The following is a 12,632-nucleotide window of genomic DNA, read 5'->3' as shown; positions in this document are numbered from 1 at the left end:
TCTCTCTCAGATGTTTGTGAGTGTCAACTGAGAATATATATGTGAACATACTTTAAAAACTTTGCATGGACTTATTGGTTAGTACTTGTATCTTTCAAATATCAAAAGTTTTTAGTTTGAAAGAAAATGGTGGCTGAATTTTCAGGGTGGTTTTTCAGGTTGCTTGATTGCATGTGACTATTTCTTGCACATCTGCATGAGCTAGGTGAACTTGAGCTAAATGCTAATGCTGCCTTTTAAATGACGTATTTCTTAATGCTTTGACCTCCTAATCCTAGACTGGAGACAGGTTATGACAGTATTTATTCTGTGACAAGCTCTATCGTTACTTCAGATTGTATAAACCTGTGTAATGTAATAATTATTTACAAGTATCCTGATTACCAGTTGAAATCCATGAAGAGAATATTTACTGGAATTTATCTACTTATTTTTCTTAAATGGTATTTGAGATTAGGAAAAATGGAATCTTTCCTTTAGGTATTCTCAATAGTATAAATGTAATTTCAAATGTTAGCTTATTTTTGTTAATGGTGGCTTTTTGTTTGTTTGTTTTGTTTTAAGGTTTTTGGATTCAAAGCATAAAAACCATTACAAGATATACAATCTGTAAGTATGTTTTTTATTTGTATGCTTGCAAATATCATCTAAAATAACTATTAAGTGAAAGTTATTTCCTTGTTAGAATCAGGTAGAGTTAAAGATATATTTTAACAGAATTGTGTTCCTAAAACAATTAGTCCAAGATGTCTGATTAAGAGCATTGTTAGGTCACTCAGAAAGTGTAGTGATGAGGTCAAAACAATGTTGGCACACATTCACATTACTTGATCTGCTTTAAGTGACTTGGAATCCAGCCCATCTTTGAGCCAATAACCATGCGGTAACTTGAAGCGTAATTTACAGCAGAGCTTTTCTGTTAAAGCATTAATAACAACTTCCATGGAGGGATGCTTCAGAGTGGGTGTAATTTTGTTTCTTCTGTGTCTTTAAGGTCATTTGATTCAAACAGCTATTAGGGTAATCTCTAGCTCGTAGGTACCATACATAAGTTACCTACACCTGTTGAGTTGGGTGGTTTCTCTTGTCTCGGGCAGGATGTAAGGATTGCCCACTTGGTACAGCTAGCTCATCTTCTCTTTAACCTTTTGTTTTTCTTTTTGACTTTGTGAGTAAGGATGTAAAAAGGGAAAAAACAAAAGAAAAATGGGAAGAAAATATTTTATCACTTTTGCCCTTGAAGACTATTATTCCTTCCCAAAATATTGACCATTTCCTACCGTTTTAAAAATGGCATATAAAATGTGTTATTTTCCTACCTGGTTTTTATTTTTCCTATGTGATGTCTGTAAATTATGCAACAAAAATTTTTAATCTGAGGTTACGTTTACTAATTCACTGTCACAATTTTTGTAGAATTTGTTAATCAAATGTGAGAGCAAGATTCTTTTCTACCTTCCATAGGCATTTAAATCTTCACCAAAAAGGATGTCTGCCTTGTCAGCTTGTGAGATTTGCTTTTCTATCTTTAATTTAGTGATCTTTCTGTTCTGATAAGACCTCAGAAGACCTGAGGGTGAAGTAGACACCATTATTGTTTCTCTTTGTAACTTTTCACTAATTTCCTCAGATTCACAAAGAAGCAAATGTTTATGCAGTGCTTGCCACATTAGGCATGGTAAAACTGGGTGGTGGTTCAGAGGTGAATAAGATAGAGTTTCAGTCTCTGGTAGTTGATAGTCTAATGTGATAGGTGGACACACTATTACAAAAGAGGTGACTGTTGTGTAGAAGAGAGCTGTGTGGGCAACAGTGGAAATAGTAATTGTACTCCACAGGAAAGTTTTCATAAAGAAAGGCATATTTGGGCTGGGGTGAAAGAATCCATGGGGCCTGTCCTGCAGCCCTCAGGTTAGGGAAATGGCATTGCAGGCAGAGAGAGGGGCACATAAGGACCTTGTTGGCATAATAGTGTTTAGAATATGGCAGATAATCCATTACGGTCAGATTATGGTAGGTGTGGGGAGGGGGCGGGTGTGGCAGTAATAGATAACAAGGTGAAAGAAAGTAAATGTGCTGTAGAGACTTAAGTTTTGGTGGGCCCCAGCTTACAAATGCTCTGTGCATATCTTTTCCTCTTGTACTGATTAACCTCCTGTAACAAGCCTTGTTGCAGATGCCATAGTGTTTCCATGTAGGAAAATAAAAACCACAAAGCTTTTTATATTTTTTGAATAACTAGACTCAGAAGCTAAGTTTAAAAAAGAAAACACACACACACACACACACACACACACACACACACACACACACACACACACACGACAAGAACTGTGAAAAGCTTCAGTCCACTGAGTTACTTCGGGTTTAGACTCTCAAGATAAGGCATTTAGAATTCCAGATGGAAGGGAGAAAGATACCAAAGACATATTCTGCCTTTTTCAAAAATTTATTTGAGTTCAACATTATATCCAAAGAAAGGGAAGGAAATTCTTTTCATTCCTGTGTTCAGTGGCTTCCTGCTTCCAGAGTTTAGGACCTAGGCTTGCACTGTCAGTACTGTGGATCACTTGGCATTATTTTGGTTAAAGGTGGCTTTCAGGAGCTCGTCTGGGGACTTGGCTGCCTGTTTGTTTTTGTATTTCTAAACATTGGATCCCACAGTTAATGAACTCTCGTTATCAGTGGAGAGTAGCTTTTGGTGTATGTATTTCAATTCCCCTTCCCCACTCCGTGTAATGGAATCATAGACTTTTCAGAACTGGAAAGTACCTGAAAGATCATTTAGTCCAACCTTCTCATTTTACAGATGGGGAGTCTGAGGCCTAGAGAAGTTAAGTGAGTTGAACAAGGTCACACAGGTACATATGGTAGCAGACCATCCACTATTTATGCCAGTATTTTCCTTTCTGGTTTGTTGTTGTTGCTGTTGTCATTTGTTTGTTTTAATCTCCCCAAATTTCACTTACTTCAGAAGTTTCTAGAACTGCCAACTTGTAGCATGTTGTGATTTCTGATGTCACTTTTCATTCTACACCTTCTTTCTACCTGTTTATATTTCTGGCTCTGGGTAAGTGAGTCTGGCTAGCAGCAGATGTTTCTCTTTTATTTCTTTTATTTTGGGGATGTTAATTACTTGTGATGTATGTTTTTGCGAACATATATAAATGGAAAGATCTTAAAGTATTTACTCTAGACATATGTATATTAATGGCATATTAAACTTTTTATGGCAATTACGGCATGTGGGTGAAGAACGGTTTGTAATGTGGACTTTTAAATGATCGTACCTGTTTATATCTCTATATTATCAAGCATTCAGTAAGTTATTTTAAGAAGGAACAAAATTTTGCCTCGTATCATTAATCAAATTTGGGTATAATGATACTTAGTAAATTAGTTTGTTTTGTGCAGGTGTGTGTATTTCATTCTTGTATGTTCCTCTATTATAGCAGGTATGTGGGTGGGTGTAGGAGGTGAAGGGGGCAGGGAGGGAATGAAGGCATAATATAGTTCTTGCCTTTGAGGAGCTTAAATGTTCACTGGATACTAATTTTTAAAAAGGTTGCTGTATTTCACTGTGTACACTGTTTGACATACAGCTCTCCATCATTTTGTGGTAAATCTTTAGCTGTTGTTAATTGTCTCTTAAGTTTTCTTTTGTAAAACAGGGATAGCTTTGTTGAAGAGAGTTACAGAAGAGATCTACATGCCTAGCTGATTCTTCAAATCTCACTTCTCTGGAAGTTTTTCCTAGTAATCTTATCTCTTTCTTCACATTCTGTCTACTGCTTCATTAAAAACTAAGGTTCTTCATCTCTCTTGTCTCATATGAGCCTACATAAAGTGAAGATTTTTAAAACATGGTATCTTTTAATTTAATTTTAATTATAAGAAAGTATAAATGGTCAGATTCACCTAATCCTTGTCTTAGTCAAATCCCATTTTCCATTTACGTATCTTCAGTTTTGGTTTGTTGAGAAACTTGTCTTATCAACTAACATAACACACAAAAGCTATGAGGAGCTTCGTGTGTGTGTGTGTGTGTGTGTGTGTGTGTGTGTGTGTGTGTGCGTGTGTGATGTGCATGCAGTTATTAGAGAAGGTTGTAATTAAGAAGAGAGTCCTCATTCTTACCCTAGCAACCCTCCTGCAGATCACTTTCATCACTACGGGTCTCAGTATATGTTCTCACATACGCCTCATCCATACCTGCAGAGATTTTCATAACTTTTTCATTTTTTCATGATCACTCTTTGTTGGTTCTATCTTTTGTGGCAAATATCACTTTTATAGGAAGGCTGACTTTGAGTAAAATTTGTTACTGCTTTTGTTTTTAAAACCGTTCTCTATTTTTTCTTATGTATAAGAATATAAATATTCCTATGGCACAGTGCTGGAAGGAGTTTGACTTGTAATCACAAATATTGTGCTTAAGTCCTGGATCTTTGATTTGCACGTTGTGGTTTGGGGCAAGTTTTTCGATGCTCTTCTAAATCTTTGCTTTCTCATATATAAATTGGAGATTATATGGCTGTGACTATGAATTAAAAAACTCGGAAACTCCTTTGGAAGGTGTGCGCATCTGGTAGACACGTAGTAGCTCGTTATTTCCACTTCTTCCTCTTAATGGTAACGTTGGAGAATCAGTTTATGAAGGTAGTCCTTCAGCAGTGTTTGTTGAACCAAACATTTGAGCTCCTGAAAAAGCACAGGAATTTTAGCGAACTAAGGTTGTGCTGCCATGAGACCAGCTTCTTAGAATTGTTTCCTAGGTTGTTCCTTGTCCCTGCACCTAAATCCTGTCTTTGCATGATTCCTTATAAAATATTCCATTATGGATTCTTCACTATTGACCAGACCTCTTCTTTAACCTGTACTAAAGGAAGTATAAAATGTGACTTTTTTCTTGGTCAGTCTTCCTCGTACCTGTCACGTTTTTTATGAGTGAGTATGAAATTATTTAGTAAGGATACATATATGTGCATATGTCATAGCTAAATAATTTTTTTGAGCGAAACTCAATATACTAAATTACACAAAAAAGGGGAAAAGTTTTATTTTAAGCAGTAGTATGAAAGCTGATTTATTTCAGGTCTGACGAATTAGAAACTACTGGATTCTAATTTGTTGATAATGAGTTCACTTTAATGTGGATTTGGATTTAAAACTGTTTAGAGGAACTATACAGATACTTACTTATAGGATTTCTTAAATGTAAGATACATGTCTACAGTCACGTATTTGAAACTCTTGGGGCCAGTTGTGTTTTGGGATTCAGAATTTTTCCTTTTGCAGAAGGGTACCATGAAAGCAGATACTTTGTATTACATGATACCTGGAGCAGTACATAACATGAAGTGTTTGACTCTTCACTCCAAGGGCATTAATTAAAGAGGGCATACAGTATCATTAACTCAGGTCAGGTTCTGCTACAATTGAGTTTGCTGTATATTTAACAGAAAGTGTTAGATGTTTCCAAATTTGGGGGTTTTGGAATTGGAGATTAAGGGATTATAGGCCCTTATTTGTTTTAAAATGCTAAGTTTTTGTTTTATATGATTTTTTAAAAAAATTTGGTTTGGTTATAACTGCTGTTGTAGTTACCACGATGCTGCTGACCACAAACTAAAGTATAGGGTCCCTTTTGGAGCCTCTTAAATGTTTATAAATACAGTCTGTTAATCATAAGTAAGCCAGTGCGTGATGATAAACATGTCACTACTGTTAAAAAGACAGCTTTAGCATGCTCTAAGTAGTGCCAAGTCAACATTTTACTATTCTATATTTATTTTACTTATTATTCCTTCATGACTCTGAGACTTTAATTAAAACTTGTAACCTGAGAGATTATTGAAGAAGATGACCTTTGGCTTTTCTAAAGAGAGAAAGGTCTGACTTAAAAACATTTTTAGTTAACTGTTGTTTTTTAGTAGATTAGCATCATTCACTTTCTTCCGTTACGTTTTCTTTGCCCTTATAATTTTACTATTTAAAAAATTTATCTTTTTAAGTAATAGTTTGAGAACAGTATGTATGTGCAACTCTGAGGTAAGGATAATATTGAAACTAGTTAGTTGTTTCTATATACTTGTGAAATCAAAACTAGATTCCATTAGCATGCAAAATGTCCATCCAGGAAATTTGAAGTTAGAGATGCGGCTGAATTGGCAATGTTGCATATTAGTGGCATCACATGTTTTGTAAGCAAGTGTATAATTGCATACACCTAACATTTCCAAGCTTTGGTTTCCTTAATTGTAAAATATTGGGATAATATCAGTACCTACTTCATAGAATTTCTAGGATTGAAAGAAATAGTTAATACAAAACAGCATGATGTGTGGTCCATTATAAAAGTTCAGAAAAATGTTTGCTACTGTATTTTTTTTCACAAGTGTAAAAGATAACTTTAGATCACATTTAAACTTTTCTTTTAGGTGTGCTGAAAGACATTATGATACCGCCAAATTTAACTGCAGAGGTAGGTATTAACTGCAGAGTAATGTATTATGTTATATAAAACTTAAAACCAGTAGACTAAATCTTACTGTCATAGCAGTGATGACTGATCTCATTATTAAGTGACATAAATATTTCTCTTAAAGATGGTCTTAAAAAATTTGCAAAACAAACTTAATTTTGCTATTGTGTTTTGGGAAGCAAGTATCCTATAAACCTGCCGGTACTAACTGGTAGGAAGACCAATCCCAGAGTAGACTGGAAGAATTTGGAGAAATTCCTAGACTAACAATACAGTGAAGAGAGGGGTAGACCTACGCTGGAGACATTTGGTGTAATAGTGAGAGATTATAGATTATAGGAAGGAAGCAGATCAACTTAATAATTCTGTCGAACTTGACCTAAAAGGGGGGAAAAGATATGACAAATACGGACAAGAGGAACCTGGCAGATGAGAGCAGGGAGCTGCTTTCAGTGAGTTCTTCTCCAGGTGTAGTGAATCCTGTCTCCAAGTCTACATAGAGCTTCCTCTGTGTTTGTGGAACCCCTTGGGCCACGAGAGACCTGGAGCGTGGAGAGGCTTGGCAGGTCCTGCCGTGATAGTCAGGAGAAGGTAGACGCCGGGATCCCTTCTGAAAATCTAGAATGGACTTTCGGACGGCTGGTTGGAGAATTCAGAAGCACTAATGGCTGTGAATCCAGGACATATTCACTAAGAAGTTTTCCTTTTTCATGACTTAGGCTGCTGCTTACTAGGCAAAGTGTGTTTTAGTCAAGGTTCGTCTAGCTTTAAATAGATGTTTAACAGATTCTCCTGGATGTTTTTGGGTGCCACTGGGAAGATGAAGATGGAATGATAGTACAGCCAGACCAATGGCCAGGTGAAAGCTGTCCTGATGACTCCTTGTAATGGAAGTCGTGTCTTCCAGAAGAGCTCACCTGACGTACGGGAGGACTTAATCGATCAACTCCTGTTCCACATTATTAATGACTTGACTGAAATTAGAAGGCATACTTTTCACATAGTTAGATGACACAGAGATCATTATATCCTCTGGATTCGATCAGGATTTTTAAGGATCTTAGTCAAGTGGAACCAAGGCAGAGACCAGTAAGACAGAATTTAATAGGGATATGTTCAAAATCCTATTTCTAGGCAAGTTAAAAAAGAACTCTCAACTCTGACTATAGGGAACAGAGAAATTTTGGGTTTTTATAACCCATACGAAAAGACCTGAAATTTCATTTGATAAACTTTACTACAATTGTACACCTTTTTATAAGTGGCTTTTTTTCAGTTTCTTTTGTAAATGCCTTTAAAATCCCATGTAGTAGGTACAACACTAACATTCGCAAGGCCATCTTTATTTTATTATTATTTTTTTTTAATGTTTATTTATTTTTGAGACAGAGAGAGAGACAGAGCATGAGCGGGGGAGGGTCAGAGAGAGAGGGAGACACAGAATCTGAAACAGGCTCCAGGCTCCGAGCTGTCAGCCCAGAGCCCAACGCGGGGCTCGAACCCACGAACCGTGAGATCATGACCTGAGCCGAAGTCGGCCGCCTAACCGACTGAGCCACCCAGGTGCCCCTGCAAGGCCATCTCTAAATAGCACAGTTTGCATTTTTATTATATGCATTGCAAATTGCAGTCCTTTCCAGTGTTGATTTACTGGTAATTGATACTTTCTTTGGAATGTATATTTGTGATGATGTAATAGTATAAGCGTTATTACTCGTTTTGTCAGAAAATGCATTGAGAGCCCTGACAGGAAACCTGTGTGACATTCCGGGTCCTCCTCTCCCTCTGACACGTTGTGACTTGTGCTTGCTCTCCAGAGCAGTCTCCTCTTCGTCACGGGGGGAGATACTCGGCCTCTCTGTCTAGTGCATAGGTTTAAAAATTAATGAGAGACTGTTTTCTGTTCAAAAATTGGAAAATCATCAGACGAGTATTTTTCTCTGGAGTTTAGTTTTCCTTCTAAACATCTGTTAAGCTTATATGCAACGTTTCTGAAGTTAACCTACTTTTAAGAAGCAATTCAGGAAGGCCTCTTTTCTCATTCTGAGGTGATCTTTTTACACAGTTGCACAGTATCCTTTTGAAGACCATAACCCACCGCAGCTGGAACTTATCAAACCCTTTTGTGAAGATCTTGACCAATGGCTCAGTGAAGATGACAATCATGTTGCAGCAATTCACTGTAAAGCTGGAAAGGGACGAACTGGTGTAATGATTTGTGCATATTTATTGCATCGGGGCAAATTTTTAAAGGCACAAGAGGCCCTAGATTTCTATGGGGAAGTAAGGACCAGAGACAAAAAGGTAATACATTATATTAAGTTATATTTGATGTTCTTTCTTTCTTCTTCCTGGATCTGAGAATTTACTGGAAAACAGGTTTTTAAAAAGTTGGTTGGTAGCCCTCGTTTCTTTATTCTGAACACTGAAACCAGTTACTGCCTTAGCTGTCGTATGAGCAAATAACGGATTCTTGCAGTTTTTCTGTTGATGCTAAGCATTATCATATCATGCTAGTAAGCGTATTGGGTATTTGGTGTGATAAAATCCTTACAAAGCAGTACATTGATCAAAAGTAAGCTTGATACTTCTGAACGTTGCCTGAGAATAAAATGTCTTTGGATAATAACTTGGATGCCATCACCTAGTTTTACAGTACATGAAAACCATTCTTTAATATGAATGTTCACAAATACAGTTATGATTAAGATTAGTCAAAGGTTCTTCTCTTACTCAGAAGATTAAAGACTGTTGAAAATCAGTGACACACTTAATCTGTGTAGTATGTTTGAGAGGAAAACACAAACTCTTGGGAGAGCTTTCGCAGTGATTTTCAAGGGATTCATTTCTTTGGGTGGCAAGTGTGATAAAATATGTTTATATTTCTTACAAAGAGATTTTGTACAGTTCTGCGTCTCTGAGAAGGAAAAACCCAAGATACTCCAGTGAGAGAGAGAAAAACCCATTCCCTCGCAACTTTATGTGAAGATTTTTTTCTAGTTTTAGTAATGTTTACAATCAGGAAGGCTCTCTTCCAGTTTAAGCTGATTTCTTTTTAATTCAGCTTCCAAACAGAAACATAAGTGATCATTTCCATCATTTTAGCCAGGTAGTTGCATTGATTGCTGGTTTATTTTCTCCTTCCTCACTTCTTGTTTTATTTGTCTTTGTGACTTTTTATTTACATCTGAGGATGTCAGAGTACTGTTTACTCTCCTCGTTTATAAATTTGAATCTTACATTAGTGCTTGATTTTGGTGAATGTTGATTATGGCAGTGCCTTACACTTCTGCATGTTGCACATACCTGGGATGAGAGCAGTGGCCTGAGTCTTGGAGTGGAGGGCGGAGGGCCTGCGCTCTTTACTTCGGCTCACTCTTTCATCTGGAGGGAAATTGTTGCTTTTACTGATGAAAAATGTAGAAATGAATTGTTCTACACTGAAGCAAATAAATGCAGGGCAGCACAGGGAAAAGAGAATGCATGGGAAGAAGACCATAGAGAAGCAGGTCAAATCAAAGTACAGTTGCAGAAGTAGTGGTAGGAGTTGAGAACAGGGTTGATGAGCAGTAGGCATTTTGGTTGTGGGAAAGAAGTCCAGTAAAAAGAACTTAAAATGAATATAGAAAAGCTGTATAATGTGGAGCCAGAGCACTAGATTTAAGCTAGTGGCTCTGTAAGTGTTTATGTTACATACCTTCCAAAAATATGATGAAAGCTATAAATGGTCTCTCCCTAAAAATGTTCATGATATACATGAACATAAAATTTTGCTTATAGTTTTTAATTGCACTGAAATTTTTCTTAACGTGGAAAAGAAAAGGAGTCTTCATAAGAATTATGTCCCTTTTTTAAATGCAAAAAGCAGTGACCACTCACTACTTGAGAATGATGAGTAGATCAAGTGGTAACAAATTCAACAAAACTAAGGCTTAATTCTATTCAATAGTAAGTTTTAATGAAAGGGCTGCTGTTATTTAGATTTTAAATAATACATTAAAACTATGTCATCATCTTTTACTTGACAACTTAAAACAATTTTTTTCCTAATGTTTATGTTTTGAATTGGGGTGGGGGGTACAGAGAGCAAGCAGGGGAGGGGCAGAAAGACAGAGGCAGAATCTGAGGCAGGCTCCAGGCTCTGAGCTCTGAGCTCTGAGCTGTCAGCACAGAGCCCGACGGGGGGCTCGAACTCACCAGGAGTGAGATCATGACCTGAGCTGAGGTCGGACGCCCAACCGACTGAGCCACCCAGGTGCCCCTGCCTGACAACTTTTATGTGATCTCTGATATCCAATCAATTTTGACTTTGTTTTTGTTGAAAACAATTACTTAAAACCCCTGTCTCACTAAAGAGTGAGAGAGTAGATGGAATCCGTTAGATTCTTTTCTCAGATGAAAGTAGGCTTGTGTCAAAAAATAAGAATTCTCTCCAGATAAATTCGTGTTACCTCATTTTCTTTGCCTTTAGTTAATGAGATCATTTTTGGCAAGATCTTGGCATAACGCTATGTTAGGGAAGGAAAGGATTATGACTTCACATTTTAGTTTTAAGGTTGGAGAGTTAGACTGTGTAAATGAGTTTGTATTTTATCTAGTTAACAGCAGTTGAAATTTTTGACTATGGAATTTGTCTTCTGAAACCAGTGAGTTTATGTGTAGCAAAGCATTTCATAATTGCTCCCACTTCTTGACAAAACCTCTTGAGAAGCCCTTGATTGAAAGTCTTGGCTTTCCTGAATTTGGCAATTTTCACAACAGTAGATTTTTCATGACAGAAACTCTTGCTCAGGCTGTGATTCAAGGCTTGGCATTCATGGAGCAGTAGAGCACTTTCACAACAATAGATAAGATTTCTCTCAGGATTGACGGTAGAGTCTTGCACCCCAGTGCACAGCCGTGAACAAGGCGGTGAGTCACAGTGACAGGCAGAGCTCTGTCTTTACCCGAGCAACGAAACCAGATGTTTTGCCAGGCATTAGGGGGTACTGTCTGTCTGTGGAACACTGCGATTTCTTCAGCAGTGTTTTTGGGGCAAGGAAACTTCACCATTTTGAAAACGTTAATGTCCCCTGAAGTTTCCAAAGAGGATCCCAAAATAAATTATCCTTTGGTTGTGTTAGCATGCGTGTATTTGATGAAAACGAGTAGCTGGCTAAAGGGAGGTGTCATCATCCTATACTGAATGGAAGTGGTATTTCCGATCTTTTCATGCCCTGCTTCATAGTTTTAGAAAAAGAGGCCAGTTTTTTTTGGATTGGGTAAAATTGGTCACTAGAGATACTGCAACGGTATTATTTTCTGTTGCGAGCTCCAAACGTGTTTGACCATTTCCAAAGTATTTGCCTTTGCCACGTTCATCTGCGACTTTCTTGTTTGTTTGACATTCATAACCATCGGGATTTTGAGGTGGGAGTACTTAAGGTTTTTTGGTAATAGTCTGTCTAGCCTTTCCTAATCAAGCGGTGCTCTCACCCAGTGTCTCTTTCCCTCCCGCTTCTCTCCCTCCTCTCCACACTCACCCATACTCACCCATACACATATACATATGTACTTGGTCTGATGTAGGGCTTCTTCAGGAGAGTTGGCTAAATGCTTCTGATCGTGAGAAGCAGCCATGGAAGAAGTACTTGGGATAGTCTGTCCCATCATATTCTGGGATAAAAGTATAACCCAAGGACACTCAAACAGTTTAACTTAGATCCAAGAGAAGTCTTCATGAACAAAAAGGACAGGTTTCAATTTGTCTTCGGAAAGATATTTTAGTCCTCACAATCTGATAAATATCCTCAATTCTGTTTTTCTGTAGAGATTTGGTAAAATGGCAAGGCCCGTGGGATATTATTGTGAAATAGGGGCCAGGGTGAAAAGGTCGCGAGAGAAGTGCTTATGAAAATAAAAAGCGGTATGTCCTAGAATGTGATAGTCCCCACATCATCAGCAGAACTGCTACAGGCACACTGCTTTCTTCATCCTCTTCAAGGTTAGGATCTCCCCCAGGAGGAGGAAGCGGGCTAATAGAGGATGGAGTTCTGTGTACTCCGTAAAATTGTTATGTTTGGCTGTTACATTATATCAAGACTCAGAGTTTAAGTAATTTAGCCAAAATTGATCACTTTTAGCATCTTGGAGTCAAATCATCAAGATC

At 37.5% G+C, this 12,632-nt stretch overlaps 1 protein-coding gene across 2 annotated transcripts in view; it reads left to right on the top strand.

Moving 5' to 3' along the window:
- The window catches only part of PTEN (phosphatase and tensin homolog), a 92,124-nt gene that overhangs the window by 54,458 nt on the left and 25,034 nt on the right, over positions 1-12,632 (top strand). Inside the window, exons 2-4 of one of the 2 annotated variants that reach the window (XM_019430038.2) lie at positions 565-609; positions 6,441-6,484; positions 8,550-8,788. In XM_019430038.2, coding sequence (XP_019285583.1) covers positions 565-609; positions 6,441-6,484; positions 8,550-8,788 — 328 coding nt within the window. The remainder of the gene's footprint in view (positions 1-564; positions 610-6,440; positions 6,485-8,549; positions 8,789-12,632) is intronic. The other variant, XM_019430037.2, reaches the window with a different exon arrangement.

The sequence above is a fragment of the Panthera pardus genome, unplaced genomic scaffold, assembly GCF_024362965.1.
Source record: "Panthera pardus isolate Hobbes unplaced genomic scaffold, ASM2436296v1 HiC_scaffold_22, whole genome shotgun sequence".
Lineage (NCBI taxonomy): Eukaryota > Metazoa > Chordata > Mammalia > Carnivora > Felidae > Panthera > Panthera pardus.
Note: the sequence above shows the minus strand (reverse complement) of the source record. Positions and strands in the feature narration are given on the sequence as shown.